Consider the following 24,489-nt stretch of genomic DNA (forward strand, 5'->3'; position numbering starts at 1 on the left):
TTAATTAACAAACAAGAGCTCATTTTATTCCATGCACAAATGTCTCTTCAATCAAGTAATGGCTTTTGGCCATTTAAAAGTGTGATAGCTGTGGGATTAAAACTGAAAATAGTTACACTTGTCATCACTCTAATCACAAATCTGGGACAAAAGCTACAGACAGCTTAGCCACAGTGTTATTTTTGAAAGGCTGGGAGGACACAATTGCTATTTATGTTTTTACTTTGCAAAGAGGATGCAATTGCAAGGTGATTTTTATTGTGGTGTTTTTTTAATAAAAGCTCCCTAAGAATCTGTTGTTCCGAGAGCCCTACGACGCCCACAGACCCAGGCGCGGGCCGGCGGGCCGGCAAGTCCCGCCCTCGCGCGGGCCGCCGCCGAGGCGGCGCCACTGCGCACGCGCGCCGCGCCTGCGTGCCTGCGGGCCGCGCGCGGCGCCGCCGCTCTTTGTTTACCCGGCGCGGGGCGGCGCGCGCCGGTCGATGGCGTCAGCGCGTCCCGCCCCGCCCGTTTCCGCCGCGGGCAGCGGCGGCTCCGCGGGCTGCGGGCGCTCGCGCGCGTCTCCCGGGGCGGCGGGCGCCGTCGGGGCGCGGTAAGCGGCCGGCCTGGGCCCGGCGCATGTGGGGCGGCGCGGCTGCGGGAGCATGGCAGCCTCCGGGGCGGAGAAGAGCAGCAAGAAGAAGACGGAGAAGAAGCTGGCGGCGCGGGAGGAGGCCAAGCTGCTCGCGAGCTTCATGGGCGTCATGAACACCATGCGCAAGCAGGTACCGGCGGGCGGGCAGGGCGGGCGGCGGCTCCGCCCGGGCAGGTGTCAGGCCCAGGCGGCCCCCGCGCCCGCCGTCAGCGCTGCCTCATCCACATCGCGCGTGGGGGCTTCGCTGTGTTTTGCTTTCCCGTCTCCTGGGCCTGCTGCAATGAGCCACCCTGCTCAACACCCGAGGGAGGGCGATGCGCGGGAGCCGGGCCCCGCAGGAGCCGCCGCGCGTGCCCGAGGCATGGGGACGAGGGGCACGAGTCGAGCTGCATTTCCCCCCCCCCCCCCCCCCCCCCCCCGAGTTTAGCCCCTTAGAAACAGTACTCACGTGGCTGCTTTCCAGGGAACACATGAGGGGGATGAGAAGGGGGCAAGGCTGAATTCTAACCCGGAATGGTTGTCTGGGCCAGTTGGCTGGGTGCACTCTGCAAATCCTGCTCAGTGCTGTGTGCTGTCCTGGGCTCCCTAGGGCAAGAGGGACATGGAGCTGCTGGAGAGAGGCCAGTGCAGGGCTACTAAGGTGATCAGGGGCTGGAGCCTCTCTCCTGTGGGGAGAGGCTGAGAGAGCAGGGCCTGTGCAGCCCGAAGAAGAGAGGGACGAGAGGAGACCTTATCAGTGTGTATAAATACCTTAGGGGAGGGTGGCAAGAGGATGGGCCAGACTTTTCAGTGGTGACCAGCGATAAGACAAGAGACAACAACCATGAACTGAAGCACAGGAAGCCCTGCCAGAATTTGAGGTAAAGCTCCTTGGCTGTGAGGGTGATGGAGCACTGGAGCATGTTGCCCACAGAGCTTCTGGAGTCTCCTTCTTTGGAAATACTCAAATCTGCCTGAACGTGGCCCTGTGCAACGTGCTCTAGGTGACCCTGCCTCTACAGGGTGGTGGGACTAGATCTCCAAAGGTCTCTTCCAACCTTAATCATTCCATGATTTATCAGTATAGCAAATAGCAGCAGAAAGAGAGGCGGAGCTGGAGCTGTGGCTTATTTTCACAGGTGGTAGTTTGTTTCTCACACTTTATACCGAGAGTGTCTGATTCTCTCGCTAGAAAGCCCATAGCGGTATAGGAGGATGGGTAGGTGGAGCAGCCTCTTTTTTAGCAATTCTGGTCTTTTGGGCTGAACAGCTTCCCAGGTTAATATCCAATGATTATCCAAGGTAACTCTCCTGTTTGCCAATAGAGCAACAGTTGTAACCCAAGTCGTAATTATGCCAGTAGATTTCCATTAAACTCTCCGAACTGAAAGAAGTGCTGAGAGGTGCTTTTTTTTTTTTTTTTTTTTTCTAAAAAGCTCAAACTTAAAGGTACAAGAGCAGGATGATGACGCTGCTTTTGTCCTTTGCATTGTCCCTTTTCTCACCTGTCAGTGTACATAGAACATACTGTCTTACGTAGCTCCCGTATGTGGAAAAACAGGTTGGTTTAAGTCAAATGATTGTGATGATTCCTGACGATGGAGTGCAAAAAGCTGCATAGAGACATAAGCCCATGATCCACTTCCTATATGTGGATTTTGTTTCTCTTTATTTGGGTAAACATACCCCAAGGTATAGCTGTGTTTGTAACTCAGCTCTCAGCTGCCCATAACTTAGCTCGTGCCCCTGCCGGCCAGGGCTTGCTAGGTGCTATTAGGCTTTGAGCAGGTAGAGGGAATGTGGCCCTCTTCGCGATGCATGCACAGCCACCAGCCCAAGGAAATCCCTAGATCCCTGTTCTTGGCCATGTCTTTGCTCCAGGAACATGACACCACCTTGGTATCTGGAGTCGTTTGGTATAGCAGGGCCAGCTCTGATACGTTTAGGAGAGACTCGAGTTGGAGAGAGAGGATTAAACTTAACTGCTGTGAAATCTGCAGGTGCTTTCGGTTGTCTTGAAAGCTGGTAAACCAGGGCAGCATCTGCTGCTTCAAATTCTGCCTGCCACTTGAATTTCCTAGAAACTCCCTGTCGGACATTAAGTTGTGGCTTTAGCCCACCCAAGCTTAGTCTACAGCACTGCAGAAATTCTCACCTAGTTCCTAACACCCTCGATCCTTTTGGGAGTTGTTTGTGGGAGGGAGAGGGGGAGATGATACAGGATAAAAATAGGAAGTCAGCTGGAGCCTGAGGAAAATGTACTGGTTCAGCAGAGTAGCTGTGCTGAAACTTAAGAGGATTTATAGACAGCTCTTTCTTCTTGTGTGTTGATAAGTCAAGGACTGTGATGTGGTTATAAAACCTAAGTATGCTGCGAGTTAAAACTATTTCCTTTGGAGAAAATACATAATGCTTCATATACACATTTCTTTATCTGCCTTTGCCTAATGCTCTAGGAAAGTGGGCTGAAAGTACAAGAGAATGGATTGGGAAGTACAGCTAACTTTAAGGCAGCTGTGTAAACTGATCTACTGGCAGCCTTTCTGCAAGAGGGGGATTTTAAAGTAAACTGTGAGTTTGTGCACTTTATACTGATGAGAGAGGTGAAATATTGCAGGTGAGTATGTTTACCTCACAGAGAACTTCTTGCTAATCTCCATAGTAAAATATCCCATCACATATCCTTGTGGATTTTGCTGAGCTATTTGGCAGCATTTGCATAAATACTTGTGGCCAGGTAGAGACCTGCCAGGAGAGAAGCAACTCTGCCCCATTTCTCTCCATAATTACAAGGTGTCACTGGGCGTGTTGCTCACAAGACAGAGTGCCCTCATGCAGGCTTGTCCTTTGGTTACTGCAACACAGGTCGCTTGTTGGCTCACTGAAGCTAATGGCTGATGCAAATGGTCCTCCAAGAAAGGAGTACAGCAATTCTCAGCAAGGACAGTAGTTGAAATAGAGCGGTTATATCCAAAAGCAGTGTGAGGGATAAAATGAAAAAGATGAGGATAAAGTCTGTTTTGGTTGGCAAATATTTTTCCACACCCAGAAAGATCTTAGAACATGCTACATACTTAAAATACTGAGATGTGTGATTTCAAAAGGCACTTTTTAGAAACACAGCATGGAACACAGCAGCAGTTACAGGTCTTCAGTGAAGTTCACCCACGTAATTTCACAATATCTTGTACTGCTAGTTTTCAACACTTGTTTTACATGACCTGTGCTAGGAATTTCAGCTCTTCTCACAGGGTCTCTGCCTTTTTTTAATGTTAATTCAGTCTCAAGTGATTTAAAGCTATGGATGTATGAACAACATTGGTTTTCTTCCTCCTGTCTCCCCTTTGAAGAGTATGTTATGTATTTTGTCCAGCAAATGTTTCTAGTGAGTGACCTCTCTTTTTAGGCGTAGAATTACTAAGCGATAATTTTTCTTCAGTGTGTTTTTAAAGGACTCTTGGCTATTTGCTTTGTCTATTATGAGTTGTGCTTAAATAATATTGTCTGCATGAGGGGGAGGAGAAAAAAAAAACGTGGCATTGTTCTGCTCAAGTTTGTTTTTCCTTACCCTGGTAGAAATGCTTTTGTTGTGTGATTAATTTGGGTATTGGTTTTGGCAGGTGTCTCCAAAGTAGTTCCACAAACTTAAGGTGACAGTAGAAAACAGTCCTGTTTTTAGGAAGCAGTGCTGCTTAGTTCTCCTTTATCTATAAGGGGATTTTGTAAGTAATCACAATATAGTGTGCTTTCGTGATATATTCTTCAGGGATGCCGTTTTAAAATCTCTTCAAATAATGTGTTTTTACTCTCCTCCATTACTTTTGCCTAATGTTTCCCACTGTATCAGTTAACTCTGTCACTTTCCTGCCTTTTACTGCAATACTGTTAAGTGTGAGAAACTAATTGCATACAGATGGTAAACGAGTGAAGAATAAAACTTTTTGTCCAAAAGCTAGCTAGTTGCTAATTAGACAAAACCAGTTATAGATGTGCTATTTTTAGGAGATCTTTAAAATCTATTGAATGCTTTGAATCTGTTAATCATTTCCATTTGGGTTGGGTAATATAATAGTAGTTGTGAGATCTTAAGAAAATCAGCAGCTGAGTAGGGGTGAGAGCTTCTGATGTAAGTGCAGCCCCTGTTAGATGTTGCGGAGTCTGAGATATAGGGGGAGGTTGATAAAATTGCCACAGGAAAAGCTTTAGTCAGAGCTGATACCTTATTAGTGACCAAACTTAAGGTGCAAGCACATAAGAAAATAAGAAAACTGAGATTCACTAGTTCTCCAGGTTACTGAGTTTGCTTTCTCATTTTCTGGTCTTCATTTTTATTGTGTGATAAGCTCTTATGAGTTAATGTGGAGTAGAAAAGCCATGGATTTCTGTAACGTTTTTAGAAAAATATTATTGAAAGTTTCTAAAATGCTGATCTTTGCCTTTTTTTTTTCTCTCTGATTTAGAAAACTCTCTGTGATGTCATTCTGATGGTTCAGGAGAGAAAGATCCCAGCTCACCGCGTTGTGCTTGCTTCAGCCAGCCATTTCTTTAACTTGATGTTTACTAGTAAGTCTTTTCATAATTGATTGACTTTTATAGGCTTTTATGTCCGTGTCTTTTTAGACTGGCAGCTGACAAGCTGTTTATTCTGTAAAATAATTAATTTGAGGCATTGAATATCAGTGAGGATTTCCTCAGTTTTTCTTCTCTTTGTCTCTGTTCACCCTTCATTTCATTTTCTTTTTTTCTCTGTCATGGCTAAATCAGTGAGTTTAATATGTGTGCAAGTCCTTTTCTTACTTGTGGCCCAAGTGCTGTATTAGTCTCCCTTCTCTAACCTGCTATTTAGGAGTGTTTATTCTCATGACATAGCTTATGCCTCACTATCACTTCCCAACCTTGGGCGCTTCCGCATCAAAGCAGGCTTTCAGAAAAGTAAATGTTCTTGGATTTGTACATCTTTATAAATTCACGTATGTTACAAACTATGAGCATGATGTAAAAAAGTAAAATTATTCTGCTAGGGTAAAATAATTACATTTTCTGTTGGTCAGCACGTAATTATCTGTGGATGGCCTAACAGTGCTGTTAAGCCACTGCTGGATGTAGAGAGCTCTGATCTGACTGTTTATTATCAGCTTGAATATAGAAATAGTTTTTGACGGTGCAATATAAGCTTTCTGTGTTTGGTAATGCTGGCTGGGCTGTCTCTGTGCTGCAATCAAGAGCATCTCTGACCTTTTAAGTGCATTTGATAGAGTAATTTTCAGACTGCAGGCTCCCTCGCTAGTTATCCTGCCTGTCCTGCTGCTTCCTGCCTTCCTTGACTCCTGTTAGTAATCCTGGGAAATCAGAAATTGGCTGTGTGCAGTTTTTAGCAGGTTGGATCAATTTGTTTTGTATTGTTTGTAACATCTACAATAGCTATAGAGGCTTACTGATGTACTTTGCCTTTTGCTCTATTTACAGCAAATATGTTGGAATCGAAGTCATTTGAAGTGGAGCTGAAGGATGCAGAACCTGACATTATTGAACAGCTTGTGGAGTTTGCTTATACTGCAAGGTAGGTTGTTATTTAAAAATACTTGATGCTTTTGCTAGGAAGACTGTCAGATGTAAATGATAAAATCTTAATAATGCTTTTATAGTTTTCCGTTACAATACTTTTTTTTTTATTATTTATTATTTATTTTTTATTTTTTGGTAGGGTTTCTGTTGACTTAGGTTGAGTGGTAGTTGCCTTGAGAAAGCAACTCAAAGCACTTCAGGCTTCTAACTATAGTACTGGAGTTGAAAGATATTTCCCACTGCTCTGGAAGTCAGGCCATTGTTGATGTCAGCAGGGGTTTCTCTTTATGGCTGTTAGCAGCTAACAGAGAAATATTTCCAGGAGTGTTATCTTCATCTGTCAGCAGGCTAGGACTGGTCTGTGAACTGCACTTCCCTTCTCTCTGATGTTGTCCCATGTGTTTAGTTGCCTGCAGTGCTGTGTGAGTGTTTAGATGAAGGTTGTTCAGATACCTGGAGTTGTGGATAGGCCTTTGCAACAAGCTGCCATGCCTGGTGGATGGCAAGTCCTTCATCTTTAGACCAATAGGATTGATTCTCCTTAGGAAGAAAACCTTTCTCCCTTTTTTTTTTTTTTGAGGGAAATATTACTTTATGTTCCCCTTACATTGGGAGACAGCTTATGTCAACACCCAAGTGGCTGCACTTCTGCCTCTGCTGGAGCCCAAATGTGGGCTCTGCACCTTCTATGGATGCACTTCCAAACTGGCTTTTCTGCTTGTGCACTGAAGGCAGGTCATCCATAATTGACAACTAGCTTGGATGGATCTTGCTGAGGCAGATTTAGGAGCAGGAGATGGTCAGAAGAGATTCTTTTGGGGTGTATGAAAGTAGTTGATCATACAAGTCATAGTGATAGTGCTATAACTGGACTGTCTGCAAATGGTCTGTGTTTAAGGCTTAGTCTTTGGAGTCTAGAACTGTTGACTTCCCACCCTCCCTCACTAAAATACCTAAAATTAAAACAATTTGTAAGTTAGAGCAGTCTGGAAAGACCATGAAGGGAGACTACATCTAAAGCTTGTGTAGAGAGAAGTTTGCTTGAGGAAATGGCCGTTTATGTAAATTGGTTTAAGGCAGTTTTTTGATTACAACAAAATAGATATTTTTAATGATGCTAATTTTGCTTTTTGTGTTTTGCAGAATTTCTGTTAACAGCAATAATGTACAGTCTTTACTAGATGCAGCAAATCAATATCAAATTGAACCCGTGAAAAAAATGTGTGTGGATTTTTTAAAAGAGCAGGTTGATGCTTCAAATTGTCTTGGTAAGAGAAGTGCAAATGTAAAAGCTATTTCTTAAACTCAACTGTTCTTGAAAAGTGGATAGTCTCTTTCAAAAGACAGTAAAATTTTGATAAAGGCAGACACATCAAAATCATTATACCATAAATATAAACAGTTGTCACTTGCTATAAGCAAAGCAGTCTGGCAGCTACCTTGCCAGTATTAGGGTCTGCTGATTTTAAGGCTCGTCCCAGCCTGGCAGCAATGTCCTGGAGCTTCTTGCATTTCCTATTGCATTTCCTATTTGTTTAGTACTGAGGAGTTTTCACTTGCTATTGAAATAGGAGATGGAATTTAACACAGTTTGGGATGTCACCAGAAGAATTAAATGGTAAATGTCAAGAGGGAAAAAAATAATAAAATGTTAAAGACATTCTTTATCAGATAGTTTATAATGTCAATAAGAATATTTTTCAGAGTATCTGAATTATAGTGGTTTAACTGGCACTTCAGCCCAGTACAGCTGTGGCCCTGAGACACTGCCAGCAGGAGGACATTGCCCCCTAAGGGAAGTGTCACTTACGCTTGCTTTGAGGCATATTCAAACATCTTGTTATATAGTACCCTAATGACACTCTAACACTTCCAGACTTTGTAGCTAATTTATGCCAAAAGGGGGAGATAAAGTTTAAATGAAGTTTTCCTCAAGACATTGTTCAGAAATTGAAATCTGTTCTGGTCACAGATTAATAGGCAAGACCACAATTTATTTTGAGTATATATATTTTAAAGAAGTCACGGCTTATTTTGAATCTCTTCAGACTTTAAGTGTTTCTGATTTTTCTTCTGGAAAGTAGGTCATATACTTGTATCGTTGTTTATCGTTGTAGTTTGTGTTTAAGCGTTCAGGGCAGTTTGATCTAGTTGCAGACCCATGGGCTGCATTTGGCCAGGAGTTTGCTTTCATCCTGCCTGCCCCTTCCTGCCTGGAAGAGGCCTGTAGTGAAGTGAGCAAGAGTCACTGCTGAATAGCTCCATGCTGACCTTCCTCTGCCCATACCTGATTACTAATGGGAAACTCAAACAATAGTTCTGAGTAGTGACTGATAATAATATCCTTATGCCAACTTGCAACAGCATCAACTTGACCTGATTTTGGCCTTCAGCAGATATTTGCCATCTGCACAAAATCCTTGTCCACTGTGGCTGTTGCAGTAACTGGGCTTGGCTGGCGGTGCTGCTGCATGAGCAGCATAGGAGAGTTTTTGCAAATCAAGACAAACTAACACAAGCAGATGAGTTATAACGTCATGAAACAAATACACACAAAACATGGTTAGAATTATTAAATTATGATTATAAGCATCTCTGCCATTATATTTTTATTCTGTTTAAATGTATTCAATAATTGCAGTTCAAACTTTGCAACATTTTTTTCTTGATGTCCATTTGCTTCATTAGGTATAAGTGTGTTAGCAGAATGCCTAGACTGTCCAGAACTGAAAGCCACTGCGGATGACTTTATCCATCAGCATTTTACTGAAGTTTACAAGACAGATGAATTTCTTCAACTTGATGTTAAGCGTGTAACACATCTTCTGAACCAAGATACATTGACCGTGAGGGCAGAAGACCAGGTGAGACCACAGTTTCATAGCAAGAGATCTTTCATCACTCCAAAACGTTGAACTTCACCTCCCACCCTGCTTTTAATCAAAAGCTGTTTCAGAGGATCTCACTTCTGCAGTGCATGTGCTGCACAAAATTTATGCTAAATTGTAGTATAAGAAGTGCATTATAACTTGGTTAAAGGCCTAGGCTAATGAATATCCATATTTCAGGTGTGGCTATTATATGGTTAGTTTCAGCAAGCCAGAAAGATGTAGTAAAGGGACTAAGCAAAACTGTTGCCTTTATGCAGATAGCTATAGTGCTTTTGATTCTGTAGTGTATGAGCTGAATTAAGTTTCATGTGGAGCAGCTCCCAAACTGGGGTTCATGCACTGTCTGTGCGAGTGAACTATTTCAAGGTGGTAAAGAAACTGCACCTCACCAGCTCTATGCCTTTTCCTAAGTGTGGCCTTTCCCCTTTCAGAGCAAGGAGATGCTGCTGCTGAAGTATGGGAAGCTGTAGGACTGAGCAACAAGGTGAATAACACACCTAGCTTTAACTGTTTTGACAGTGAAGGATTGATGCAAGCCCTTATTTAGGGACTGGATACAAAGAAGAATGTTTAGGTGACCGAAAGGAGCCTGGGATTTCTTTCATTAAGAGTTGTAACCTGTGATAGAAGTTACTGTCCCTGGGAAAGCTGCGTTCAGTAGGCCACAGATCTGAATGCTGCCCGCCAGCTTGTTCTTCCCACCGCAGGGAAACGGGAAGAACATGAGTAGCCTGCACTGCAGCAAAGAGGTGATTGAGGTGGGGCCAGTTTCTGGATACTCCCTCAAGGCTCTTGGTCAAATCTGGGTAAACCAGACTGGAGTCCTGTCTTCCTAGCTGTGCTGTTCTTATGCTCGAGTTTCCCTTTGATTATGTCATCATGAGTTGACCTGCACCTCTGAGGATCTCGTAGTCAGGTCTGTCAAGCTGGTGTGTGTGCGTCGAAGCAGGCGGCTCACTGAAGCTTAGCCAGATGCGTAGGCTCCAGAATTAATGTATTTTCTTTGATTAATCTGTGGCAGTAAAAACCTTCTGTGAAAGTAAGATTGCTGGGGAAGAAATCTCTGGTGATAAGAATGGTAGTTGTGACTAGCTGCTAAATATGAATAAGTTAAGTCACAGTTGGAAATTCTTGCCGCATGGTGGGAAGAGTTCAGACCACAAGGTAGCATTCTCAAAACTGGAAGGCCTTGTTAGCTTGTGGCCAAAGCTCCCCTTTGTAATTTAAGCTCTGTTGATAAGGTACATGACATGTTTCAGTGCAACAGCAGTGGTTTAAAAAATCTTTATGTAGATAGAACAACATGATTAAAAATCCTGCGTGAGAGTGTAGAATATGAAATTGCAGAAGATGTCTAGTGATAGTGAAGAAAACCTTGTTTCTAAGCAGTACTGCTAGAAAGTTGACATACATTATGTAGTTTTTTTGTTGGTGTAGTACATATTTAAGCTTATTTAAAAAAAATCATTTTAATTGATTCTTATTTTTTCAATCTATGCTGATGATGTTCCTGTTGACAAATGAAAACAGTGTTTCTCTCCCAGTTATTAATTGGCTGAATTTCATTAGCTGATAGAATTTATCCTTAAATCTTCCTCTCCCTCCCCTTTTTCTTTCTTTTTTTTTTTTTGTTTTGTTTTGTTTTAAGCTCTTAGTGGCTTTTTTTGCAGAATTAAAGCTGAGGTGGCTTAGCAGTCATTTTCAATAGCTTTTAATGTGGAAAAACATTTGTTTGTTGGCAGAATTAAACTCACAAGTGGCTATTTGTAAGAAAGACAGCGCCTCATTTGAAATGGCAGTATGTTAGATAAATTTGTTATGTCTGAGTGCAGCACTGAGATCCTTTCCCATCTGCTTCCTCCTCATCCAGAGGAACGTAAACGGAGGAGACTTCTGTGTTACTTTTCTGTCCTTTTACCTAACCCCCAGTGAAACCCACATCCTTTCCCTTAAATAGGAGATGGAGGGAGGCTCATTCAGCATGAATAAATTTATAATCTTCAACTAAAATTTTTAAGATGCCACATTAGCATTGCGTTTGGAACTCCATCACTATGACCTGGTAAAAGAAGCAGATTTTCACCTCAGGAAACTACAAGCTAGAAACTGCTGCAACATTTATGAAGTATCACCTGTTTTTTGGCACCAAACCCAGAGCATATTAGTCTTAACATGATGCAGAAGTTACCCGTATAAGTATGAATTGCTGGATCATGCTTTGTGTTTGAAAATAGGTAAAATAACAGTACAATTTTTAATGACAAGTTTGTAAATAGATTTTTGCTCTGTGATAATGTATTTTACTTAATATCTGAGTGTTGTCATATTCCGTAAAAGATGTTTGTGTTGGTATTTCTAGCAAAATCCTGAATTACACAGCTTAACTTCCAAGAGGCAGAAGAATAATTGTGGAACATCATGGTTATATCCCCCTTAGTGCCTGGTTATGCATCTCACCCCTTTCCTTCTCTTTTGCTCCAGGTTTACGACGCAGCAGTCAGATGGCTGAAGTACGATGAGCCAAATCGCCAGCCCTACATGGTTGACATTCTTGCTAAAGTCCGGTTTCCTCTCATATCTAAGAACTTCTTAAGTAAAACAGTTCAGGCTGAACCACTTATTCAGGATAACCCAGAATGCCTTAAAATGGTGATCAGTAAGTTGACCTCTAGTAGAAGTCTTTGTTCTAAGTAATTTTAAAGTTCTGTGGAACTCTAAATAATTTATGAAAATTGCTTACTTTAATATCCCATGACAACATCTTTACATTAAATTTGTCTGTGACTGTTCCTTCTAGGATATTGCATTCAGTTGGAAGTAGGTTAGCAGCTTGTCACGTAAATGAGCCATTCTTATTTGATAATGATAAGGAAGAAAGAAACTAAACTCATTAGTGAATGATTTCAACCTCGTGATAAGAAATGGAATGGGATTTTTGTCATGACTTGTTGAATAATTTGAAGAATTAGTGCATATTTGGGACAGGATAGTCACTTGAATACTGTTCAGATACGAACTCATTTAAATTTTTTTGTCAAAAAATTGATATTATTAAGTGCTGAAAAAAAATCTTTGAGATGCATTGAATTGCAGAAGGGGAGAAGCTTCCCTTGCTTTTTGACTATTCTTGAAATTTTAGTGTACATAGAAGAAATGCCCAAATATTGATAGATATTTCAGAAGAAAGAAGGGGGGGGGGGCAGGGAGAAAAACCCTCAATAGGAATTGACAAGTCAGCTTTGTTTTAGGGAAGGTCTAGAAAGTGCATGCAACCATTTTTCTTCAGTCGATGAGTAAGATTTAATTTATATATTGGTAAGTATCTGCTAACCTTCCCCATATCAGCCATACTTCTGGCATGACACAGAACTGGATGCAGGGTTTAAGAAATAAATGTCTTATGTGGTTTCAGTGTATGCTTTTTGTGTTTGTGACTTGTGATGTCACTACTATTTTTGCATGCTTTGGGATGTTTCTTAGGGAAAATGATTAAGTTTTCTTTTCTTACAGTAATTGTAGTGTTTTGCATTGTCAAGGTAAGAAAAAATGAGGGGCTTTAATGAGATGCAATGTGCTAGAGATGCCTTCTAGATTAAACAGAAACTGCAAAAAGAAATGGTGACTCCTCATTGCATTCAAGTTCCTTTAAAATGTATATTTTCCTCTTTGGATTTCCCAATTGTTGTTTTTCCTTTTCTTTGGGTGTGCTATCTCCTGCTAGTTTCAATCTGTCAACTTTAACTGTGTGGTAACGTTACGTACTAATTATTGCCATTTAGCTGATGTTTAAGTCCATATCCTGTTTCCATACGAAGTAGGAATTTTGAAGTGTGTGTGAATCTGAAGGCTTGCTCCCATCCTTGTGTGCAGTTGGAAAAAAAAAAAAGAGTTTTAAAGCTGGTTAGTTCTCAAGAAGCAGCTTCATTTCCCTTTTCCCGTCCTTCCCTCTGAAACATCCCTTTCTGTGTATGCGTTGCACTGGATCTAGAGCAGCTGTTTTCCTGCTAGGTGGGATGCGATATCATCTGCTTTCCCCAGAAGACAGAGAAGAGCTAGTGGAAGGTACACGGCCCAGAAGAAAAAAGCACGATTATCGCATTGCTTTGTTTGGAGGCTCACAGCCCCAGTCCTGCAGATATTTTAATCCAAAGGTAATCGTTACCTCAGAATACTTTAAGATTCACTGTTTGTAATCTGCATGTGTTTCATTCTGCTGATCGATATCAACTAAGACCTACAAAATGGTACAGGGAAGGATGCGTTTCATGTCTCTTGGGTGTGCAGTTAGGAGGGTGTAGTTAATTAGTTGCTTTCAAATCTATGTACCTAGATGTACTACTAGATGTACTACTTACTCTTGATTAGAATGATCATGTGTTTGTTTATTGGCCGTATGAGATGTAGAGTTAGGATAAATCCATTTGGGTCAGCATTTGATTGGTATGTGCATAACGACTGGAAATAGCTGAATAAAAGATCACGTAACCATCCAGTGATCAGTCAGGAATATCTCAAAGTCTGTATACATGTGCATGCATGTATGTGTTTGGAGAGTAACTCAAGGCAGCTCTTACGTTTTGATATAAATTACAATACTGGCTTGTATGACAGTGTAGGATGGCTTTTTAGAGTGCAAAGATTTTAATTTTTGTTTGGTGTATTTTGTATAAATATGTAGTTGCTTCTAAATCCCAATGGTTCATGTCTTCTTTGTTCTAAGAGTATGTAAGGAGAGGAATCAGGAATGAAGTATTTTAGAAGTAGAAAAAAAGTGAGTTTCTGCAATGAAAACCTTAGGCAATTTAGAGCAAGCAAGTGTAAAATTAAGCCTAAATATACAGGAAACCTTACTACTTGTAGAAGGATTTCCATACTCCCTTTTACCAGATAAGTACCTACAAGAATACAGAAATAAGCGCCTAAATATTAGGAGCACTTAAAAGGTATGGAATTGCTTACTTGTAATATTTTGTTGCAGAAGTTTTGGTTGTTTTAACTCAGCATATTAAATGCTTGTTACAATTTCAAACAGTTTTCTGTGTTACCTGTGTGAACTGTGCAATCAATGTGAGGCCATAAAATCCAATTCAAAATTAATGAGCAATTAGGATATGTTTTGGACCCACCTCTGGTATGAATTCACAGTCCCTTATTCAGGACAAAATTGAACCTATATTTCTTTGAGCACCATTTAAGTCTGGAAAATATTAGCTGCTTTGCTGTCTTAGTTTGAGACATTCTAAGTTTGTATTTGTAATAGGAATTCCAGTTTTTCCTTTCTTTTTTTAAGACCACCTGTACCTTCATAACCTTCATACAGAATACTCATTTGAGACAGAAATATTGCTCTGGTTAGTGGTGGTGAACAGAGCAGGTGACTTCCCGAAGTGAAACAGAAAGTTCTGTTGTTTTGAAAGGTAAGCTTGGAGTTGGAAGTCTTTTTTCAGGGCACTCATCGTCTTCAAACAATTACTTCATTTTGGCATTTTAGCAGGTTATAATTTACTCACATATGGTCTGACTTTTTTTTTCATTTTTCCTTATTAGAAAATGAAATAGATCAAAGTGTCCTTCTCTTAACTGGAGATTAAGTATATTGGAACAAAGCTGTTCTGAGGCAGGATGCAAACCAGCTTTGAGAGTTGTTGCCCCAGCCATTAATTAGCAGCAATATTATCGCAGCACAGAGGCCATGCAGTCCCTTTGCCAAGGCTAGATTTCCCTGGTAAGTGCCTAATGTCAGTGATCAACAGAAGTCAAGAGATAGGGGAGTTGTTTCTCCATTCATTATGAAATAATAAGAAATACCTCAGCTATTGCCATGCATATTTGAAGACTTGTTTTTTTTAAAAAGTAATCTAGATGAGCATCATGTGAGGAGCAACAGGCCAAGAGAGCTCAAAGGAAAATTATGTATACGATTAGATGCTCTTCAGTTAGACCCAAGCTACAATATTACAGTGGAATCTGCTTTGTGGCTTAAAAGGTGTGCCTATATAAATCCATATAAAGCCTTATGGACTAAAATTACTTCTTCCTTTTTTTTTTTCCTTCCTTGCACTGTTTGTCCTGGTAAACACCAGAGTATGTTTTGGCATAACATCCAAAAAAAAAAAAAAAAAAAAAAGGAAAAAAGAGGAGTTTTGCAGAACTGACTCTTGAATGAGTTTTATGGCCTTGCATGAGGAATAATGGGGGGCAGCAGGTTGCAGGGAGAAGGAAGAGTGTGTAATTGGAGATCTAGGTCTTAATATTGTGCTTTTCATTAATTTTCTGTTGGTTCAAAATATTCTGTGCTTATGTGCTTCCTTTCCATTTTTAGCTAGCATGTCATGTGTTGAATAGCTTCTATTTGCTTTATCTCCAGCTCCAAGTTATTAAAAACTCCTTTTCAGGTTGTTTTCCTAGAGAATCTGACTTTGATCTTTAATAAGCTGCATCAGTAGCTTCTAAATGCTACAAATAGCAGCTCCTGTGAGATTAGCATCCTGTGCATGCAAAGTAAGTGTGGGATTTAAGGCTTCAGTTCTGAAGAGACTACACTGCATATTTAACTAACTTGAGTTAGACTCCTTAAAAGATAACAGGACTATCACAGTGCATAAGATAAAGCTTGTGTATATACATTCGCAGGGTTTGGACCTTGGGAAAGACTGCAAGGTTTTTGTTTCCTACTGGAACTCTGACATAATCTCAAAGTTCCTACACAATAAAACCAGCTCAAAACTTTTTCTAGTTCTTGCTACGGTGGCTTCTTCCATTAAATCAGTTCCTGCTGTAATGCTGGTTTTCATTTCCTCACCTGTCAAAAAAAAACAGTCAAATAAGAATGGATTGGATTTGCTCTGTTATTTGTTGAGACTGTAACATTGTTTTAAGTATTTGTTCTCCTTGTCGCATTGTAACTGTTACTTCTGTTGATGCATTTGATGCGGCAGGACAGATGCAGGCTGGGGCATAAAGCTCCTATGGAACAAACTGGCACCATTTCCAAGAGACGTGTTTGGTTTCAGGAGTGTCCTAGAAAGTCCTGTTTGTGGTGGTGGGAAGCGTTACCTTTTTGATTCCTCCACAAAGCGCAGAATTTCTAAGTTGGGAATAAGCTTTTTTCTTCCCCCTTAGTCTTGATAAAAAAGTTTTATATGGCTGCATGGGATTTTGAGGCAGCCGTATGTGAACTCTTCTGAAATGGTGCCATCCCTAGTGGCAAGAAACAGGTAGCAGTTTTGACCTTTTCAAACAGTGCAAAATCCAGCAATGTTGAATAAAACTTAACTCGGTGCCTGACATTGCCCTTCCTTGATTATTAAGGGAACCAGCATGCGTTTTATGAGGAGTTAAGGAGTTACAGCCAGTAAAGCTGCTAGTGGCAAATGTGTCCTTGTTTGGCCTGTCAGCTGCTGTTCCATGGCAAACCTGGGCAGCAAGGCACAGGATACACAGGGAGTTCTTGCCACCAGGGTATTGTGGCTCCCAGGAGTTGACATAGTTTAAACAGGGGATTAAATAAATTCATGGAGGAGAAAAAAAGCAAAAAACAAACAAAACTCACCACTTTCAGGAACTGCTTATTACAAGGATATGGTTTCTGGCTCTGGTGCATGCATTACAAATTGTTGGAAACTGAACTCAGCAGGGAAAATATCACTTATATACTTAGCTTGTTCTTTCTTTCCTCCCTTAACTGCCCCAAAATGAAACTTGCCACTGTCCAGGTCTCTGCCGATCTTGATTCTGACCTAGAGCAACTGTTGTTAAATGCTTAAGAGTATTGAAATCAGTTCTGTGTGGTACAGAGTAACAGTGAAGAGTATTACGAGAAAAGGACCAAAACTGCCTCCTGCTGGAAGAGGAGGCTTCTGCTGAATGTGCTCAGGTTATGAGGGAGCCTCTGGCTTTTCATGTTACAGAGCTATGAAAGAAGCAGTAGCTCGGAGTTGCAAGAGTGGGTCAGATTGCAGCCCTTACAGCAGTAAGGGGGAACAACAACATTTTTCATAAACACTGCCAGAAATTGAGCAGAAAACATGATCTTGCACAAAGCAGTAAGACAATTTCTTAAGGTTTATGCAGCTAGTTATTTTGCCATGCTGTAGTATGGCTTTCCTTTCTAGGGTGTCCCAGGACCTGTTTCTCAACATAAAGGGCCACATGCACCTGCCAGCTCTTCTTGATATGGGGGATGCTACAAGAAAAGATTGTAAGATGCTTTGGACTATAACATGCTCTGTCTCTCTCTTTTCTTTGAACCCCCACGCAGAAGTTGCTGTTTTTCCTCATTGACCAAAGTGTGTGGAGTTTGTCCTTGCTAAGAAAATGTAATGATGTAACGTGTTGTGTGAACCATTCTATGAAGGTGTCTCAGCAGCTTTAGCTAGACCATCCTAAGGTGACACAAACAACATTTAAGGTCCTATACTTTTCCATATAGTATAGGAAGCAAGCTGTCCTTGTGATGGCACTAAGTATACCAGAGAAAATTACGTGAGAAATGTTGCTTGTGCTTTACTCTGTCATGGTCTGCCATCAACTGCTGAGTATGTTCTTAAGGCTTCAGTTAGCATCGACTGGCTTTTGCCACTCTGTGCAAAACCAGGTTGCAGGCAACGTGACTGTCAGTGTTTGTGATGAAGCATCTGCTGTTCCTCCTGCTCGCAACTGTGGATAGCTATAGACCGCTTGTGTTCTGTTAAATCCTGTAAATAAGCTTCTAGTTGTCATGGTAATAAAATATGTATTACAGAGCTTTCTAACTGAGTTGCTTGTCAATTTGGATATTACCAGCTTCTCCTTCCTCTATTGCCTTTGATTGCTTTTATTTCCTGTTTTTTATTAGAAAAAAAGGAATCTATTGTTATGTCATATCTTTTTATATCCTTATGAAGGAAAATGCTATTGTACTTTTTTGATGGTATGCATTGTTTCTGACACAACAACAGCAGGAGGTCAATTTTGTTGGGAAAATCTGTTTTTCAGGAAAGCTGTATGGGGTGCATACAAGGAATGAGGAAATAGAAATTGATAATGTGATGGTTGATTTCAGCTAACTGTGTCTGTGTTTAAGAATTTTTCAAGAGTACGCCCGAGGAGTGTTCTTCAATAAACAGTGTTCATATTTATTTTGAAAAGGAAATGTAAATCTGACCATAAATAAATCTCTGAAAAACTCTGTTTGAAAACACTCGCTGTGCAGGTAAGTTATATAATCTATTAGACATTACTTGTTCTTTGTAATGCAGGATTACAGCTGGACAGACATCCGATGTCCCTTTGAAAAGCGCAGGGATGCAGCTTGTGTCTTCTGGGACAACGTAGTTTATATTTTGGGTGGTTCCCAGCTCTTCCCTATAAAGCGAATGGACTGCTACAATGTGGTGAAGGATAGCTGGTATTCCAAGCTAGGACCTCCAACACCTCGAGATAGCCTTGCAGCCTGTGCTGCTGAGGGCAAAATTTATACATCTGGTGGTTCAGAAGTGGGTAAGACACTAAAAATCTTTAAAACAAACAAAAGCACAAAGAAAGATACCTGGAAAGCTTTCTGGTTTTGCATGACTCTTTGTTGACAAGAAACTGCACACTGCCATAATGCTAGCCTAATGAGTTATTTTTTCTGTATGTAGAATTTTCTCTTCCCTGCAACCCAGTAATCTTTCTGTTCGTGTGTGTGTGTGCGCGCTTTTATTTCATTTTATTAGAAAAAAGGCAGTTTCATTGAATATAACGATCTTTACATTATTAAATAGAGCATTAAATACATTGTGATTCATGGGAGTAAGCTGGGGAGAAGCAAATACATTTTTGGGTTCCCGTTCTGTTCTTGGTTCACCTCTGTAACTCCATAGAGCTCTCCCTGTGTGGTGGAAAGCTATGAGTGAGGTAGGGCCAGAACAGCTTGTGCTCCTTGTGTTGGGCCTAACGAGTAAAAGGAGAAAAGACTTTTGATTCTGCTGCTATTGGTACTGTTGGTAGTGCACCCATCTGTAGCCGTGTAAAGGACTTTTTTGACATTGACAAAGATCAGGGACGAGCTGTTCTATACCAGTTTGCTGTTCTGCTGGTTTGTCTCTGTGGAGACCCACTGCTTCCTTTAGCTGCCTCTGCTCATCATACAATCAAAAATTAAGACCACTGTGGCAGAAAGTCTGCCTGTCCCCAAACTCTTGACTTTGCAGTATGAGCGAGTCAGATCAGTGTTATGGTAATGTTTTTGAGGAGTTTTTTTTTTCCCTAAATTATATGATATCTTCAGCCATCTAAAAAGCAGGAAGCTATGTATGGCATATTATAAAAATTGTTGCTTAGAGGATAAAGTTGCTCTGTCAAAGCAACTAGAGCCATGCGAGTACAGATTTTGGACAAAACTGATGAGGATCTGCTTACTGCAGAGGAAAAGGAGCAGGAAAACACAGTGCTCGTAATCGATCAGTGGTTAACACTGAACATAGTCACTGTTCCAATAGGAAGTTGCGGCCCTCGATAGCCTTGGCCGCGCCGGGAAGCAGCCGGGCCGCGCTGAGCGGCAGTTCGTAACCGCCACCTAGCGTGTGGCGCCTGGAATGGCGTCTGCCCCTGAAACTGCCCGTCCGCAGAGGCCCTCGGGGGAAGCTGGAAATGTTAGACAAGCTCTTACATTGTTCCAGGTTCCCACATGCCAGCTGGTGAAACAGGTTCTACACTGATGGTCATATAGAATTCTACTGCCCTTTTGAGTCTAATATACTTCAGTTAATACATTAGTGGTGGAGAGTTACCTCTTAAACCTTTCCTCACTTGCACATATTCCCTTTTCTTTCCATAAATATCATTCAGTTATCATTATAACTTAAATCAATAACTGAGGTATTTATCGCATTTTTCCACTGCTTATTTGAACACTGATCATTTTTTAGGAAAAATCCATTCCAATTCACATGGGGAAGTACATGAAGTGACAATATCTGAAACTATATTAAAGAAAATGCTGCAGTGTGTTTAGCTGCAAGAAAATCTGAAGTTGCAGGCTTTTGCGTTGATTTACTAGTTTGAAAGCTAACCAACTAAATTATCCTACCATATTTAAGTTCAGGGCAATTTTTTGCTATTACACTGACAACATGGCAATATTTTGGGCATGGAATCTCTGTCCACCCTTTTTTTTTTTTTTTTTTTTTTTTCTCCTCTCTCTGAAACCTTGAAGCAAAAACTCTCTCTACTTGCCATCAAGGAAAGATTATGGCCCACTGTGCTGTTTATCTTCATGACAAGAATTGCATGCTAGAAAGACAAAAAAAAAAAAAAAAAAGGTTTATAAACGTTTTGGGCCTGGAAATGCAGTGCAATAAGTTTTGAGGGCTCAGCTGGTAGTGAGGACACTGAATCCTGCTTGTGTAACACACCTAGTTTGAGAAAAGGAAAGCTAAGGAATAAGAAAGTCAGGTGAAGACACCTTTGCCTGTTGTAGCTGTGTCTGTCTGAAACAAAGGGGAAGAGAAACAAAGCTCAAAGTTCCTGGCTCTTTTCTGTGAACAAGTCTGTAAGCTTCCCATCCAGTGGAGAGATTGCTTTGGACTTCAGTAATAGCTTTTTTTCTGCATCTTGAGGGAAAAGGGAACAGACCTTGTCCTTCCAGAAAATAAGGATTTGCCAGTCCCCAGGAAGAATGGTAACTATTTTGTGGTTGCTAATAATCTGGAAGTATGTTATAATGTAATCTAGCCATTTGATTTCAAATGCCACAAGTGTTCTAAGAATTAGTTGTCACGCTTTTTTTATATAGAGAAAAAAAAAGACATGGGAATCTGTAGTAAGTTTGCAATACTTTAGTTTCATCTTCATACCTGGAAGTTCAATACATTCCAAGTCCTGAAGGGTGGCATGTGGCATGAGATGGAAATTTTGTCAGTAATTGATACATATCCTTGTTCATTTTTTTGCCCCCCGCCCCCGCCAGTCTGCCCAAATCCCTTGTTTGTTTGTTCTGGTAGCTGTTTTATAAATCTACTTGCATATCTTGGAAGACAACAAAAGAGTTGTGAACAGAATCTTAAGTACCCGCTTCCAGAACAGTCCCGAGATTAGAGTTGGTTAGCTTTGTTTTTAGAGGTCGGAAAGCAGCTTTCCTTATGCAGCTAGCAAATAGAGCATCAGTTTGATATTACTGCTAGACTTTTTTTGATACACAAATTGAAAAAAAAAATTAATGCCACTTTGGTGGGTTTCTCATTTCTTAAGGAAATTCTGCACTCTATCTGTTTGAATGCTACGATACCAGGACAGAAAGCTGGCACACCAAGCCCAGCATGCTGACGCAGCGGTGCAGTCATGGCATGGTAGAGGCAAATGGCCTCATTTATGTATGTGGAGGAAGCCTGGGGAACAACGTTTCTGGAAGAGTCTTAAATTCCTGTGAAGTGTATGATCCAGCCACAGAAACGTAAGCATCAATTCCAGTACTTGTCACTGTGGTTTTGTTCCCTCTTTAAATACCTGCAGTATACAATTTTTTTTTTGTTCATCTATAAAATAAGGAATTTTCCTGGGTTAACTACTAACAAATAGGATATTTGGGGTTTTACTTAAAAGACTGTTTTTCTTAAGCTTTTTTTTTCCCCCAATATTTCACTTTCCAAGTTCTAGGATGAGCTTGTTTTTATTTTCTAAGAACTCAGTTGTGGGTTGCATAGTTCTAGATGAGCTTATTGTTTTTCCTAAGGGGGGAAAAAAAATCTATGTCATTTTGTGTTGAGGGTTTTTGTTGTTGCTTTTGTTCTTTTTCTCCTAGGTGGACTGAGCTCTGTCCGATGATAGAAGCCAGGAAGAATCATGGACTGGTGTTTGTAAAAGACAAAATATTTGCCGTGGGTGGACAAAATGGCTTAGGTAATCTTAATTCTATTAGTTTTGTAGCCGGTCTCCCAGAGTTTTTTGTTGGGGCTTTTTGCTTGTGCTAAAAATTCATGGTACTCTATTCAGCTGCAGCATTGTGAGCAGTGCCATAAAACATGCTCTACTGCTGTCCCTGTATTGCTGCCTTCCTCCTTGCACCTCCCTGCCTTACTCTCTCACTTATTTTCAAGCTCTTTTATTGCTGATAGTTCTAACAAAATCAGAAATGTGTGTTACCCAGTTCTGCAGCAGTTTAATATAGGTAAGCCAGTCATATGAAAAAAGGAAACCAGTCACAGGGAAGTTCAATTTGAATTTTAATTACATTGGATTTCTGAAATGCTTTCAAAAAATTAAAAAAATCTAGCTTTATTAATCATTATTTATGATACCATGAATCTAAAATCAGATATTCTACTTTTATTATGTACCTTGTAACTTAATTAGCTACTAGATCTCTTACAACATGATTGATTCCCAATACAAAAATATCAGTAGATGCAACTCTTGCTGCTTTTTACGCAAAATTCTAGTGTATTGGCTGAATGCTTGGTGTAAAAGTGTGTATTATTGATCCAATACGTTAAACTATTTTGCTGTTTTTCATGTTCTGTGGCCTGATTGACTATTGGTTCTTATGGTGGCATAATGGGGAAAGGTTATATTTGGGATAGAATATTCATGTGTCTTAGGATCATAGAGATTTCTTGACCTTTGGGACCTAATAATTCAGGTATGGAAGTAAACACTCTTCTGGGTCTGAACTGCTACTGGCAAATATGGATAACTTAGTATTGCAGATATTGTGAAGCATTGTGATTACACTGCTTCGTAAAGAAGGAAGTCTTACGCAGTCCTAGTATCTATTTTTCTCTAATAATTCCCAACTCCACTGACCAGCTTCTGTCAAAGAAACTTAGGCCTGAGATTAAATTCCTTGAAGTTTAATTAAGAGAAACCTACTCTATTACTAAAATTGCTTATTTGGTTAAAGGTACTGATGAGTGACGTGAATAAAATCTGTGTGTAATGCCCCTTGGACACTGTTAGTTCCTCTGTTTGTGAAACGTGCTAAATCAGACTGTATTATATGAAATTTGTAGCAATAAATGTTTCAGTCTTTCTCTGCTGTTTCTGTATTTAAGCAAGCAGCTAATTTAGAAACCTCTAGCACTTACCTTCCTCCTCCACACACACAAACAAGTTGAATATTTTAGACTGCTTTTGCTGGTATGATCTGCTTTAATACAAACCTTTAAAATCATGATTTAGTTTTATGAAGCATATGCATGCTCAAGTTCCGCTTAGAGTGTATAATGTAATAAGCTCCAATCTATTTAATTGTTTTTCAGGTGGCCTTGATAACGTAGAATACTACGATATCAAGATGAATGAATGGAAGATGGTGTCTCCAATGCCGTGGAAGGGTGTGACAGTGAAGTGTGCTGCTGTGGGATCCATCGTCTATGTCCTGGCTGGTTTTCAGGGTGTTGGTCGATTAGGGCACATTCTTGAATACAATACAGAAACAGACAAGTGGATAGCCAACTCCAAAGTGCGCGCTTTCCCAGTGACAAGCTGTTTAATCTGTGTCGTTGACACTTGCGGCGCAAACGAAGAAACCTTAGAGACCTGAAGATACACAAGAGATACTGAGACTTCCTTCAAGGACGTGAGGAAAGATGGCCATGGTGCTTTGCTTCCATGTTCTATTGAATCTTGTTAAACCGAGTAATAGGAAAAAAATGGGATGCAGTCTTTGAAATTTGTATATACAGCATATTGTATAACTTGGATTTTGTCATGCCCATCTTATTGTCTGTTTAAGAGATGGGGATGTGTTTTGAGGATCTGCTTACCTAGAATCAAAACTTTTTTTGAGAATCCACAACATATGACATGACTCTGTGGCCTTGTCAAAAGTAGACACAATCCAATTAGAAGAATTTGAGGCATTTGGTGAAGATAAAGATTTCTGGCTGAATTATACTTTCCAGATCACAATTATGAAGAATCTTCCTTTAATAAAGGTGAGTAAACACAACCTGGGTCATGTATAAATGAGAAGTTTGCTCATATTTTCTCAAGATTCTCACAAATCTTACTCAAATGCAGTGAAGACTTTGCTCAGGAAAGACCAAGGACAGCATTATAATGGATTAAGATTCCCATGGAGAAGGGGAATAGATTATACAGCTCCTTTCTTATAATAGTTGCCCTATTTCTGTGACTTTCTTCCCTTGCTTGCATGACTGCATATCAGTTTTGAAGTTGGATGGCCTATTTATATATATTTATATATATATAAAAAAATAGATTAGCAAAACACTTTGCTAATGACTTCCTTGGCATTTTAGGGAGGTTTCACAAAAAAGACTCGTGAGCTGTCCCAGAACTAAACTTTCATTTCTCCATTATGTTGACGAGGGGGTGAAGGAGGCCCACACTAATTACGCACTGTAGTAGCGAGTTGGGAAGTTGGGGCACTGTTTGAAACTTGTCCAGAATGCAATACTGTTTCTTGGACCATTTTATGTATTGAAGATGTGTATT

The 24,489-nt window shown here is 40.5% G+C and overlaps 1 protein-coding gene across 1 annotated transcript; it reads left to right on the plus strand.

Annotated features, from left to right (window-relative positions):
- Nucleotides 1-570: 570 nt before the first annotated feature.
- Nucleotides 571-24,251, plus strand: KLHL7 (kelch like family member 7). Its single transcript, XM_088519694.1, has 11 exons — nucleotides 571-764; nucleotides 5,074-5,176; nucleotides 6,080-6,173; nucleotides 7,322-7,446; nucleotides 8,867-9,042; nucleotides 11,551-11,725; nucleotides 13,078-13,220; nucleotides 18,309-18,549; nucleotides 21,283-21,484; nucleotides 21,833-21,930; nucleotides 23,289-24,251. The coding sequence occupies exons 1-11, from the start codon at nucleotides 645-647 to the stop codon at nucleotides 23,570-23,572; spliced, it is 1,761 nt and encodes a 586-aa protein (XP_088375820.1). The 5' UTR covers nucleotides 571-644; the 3' UTR covers nucleotides 23,573-24,251.
- Nucleotides 24,252-24,489: the final 238 nt, after the last annotated feature.

The sequence above is a fragment of the Tinamus guttatus genome, unplaced genomic scaffold, assembly GCF_059628265.1.
Source record: "Tinamus guttatus ecotype Peru unplaced genomic scaffold, ASM5962826v1 Tinamus_guttatus_pri_ptg000067l, whole genome shotgun sequence".
NCBI lineage: Eukaryota > Metazoa > Chordata > Aves > Tinamiformes > Tinamidae > Tinamus > Tinamus guttatus.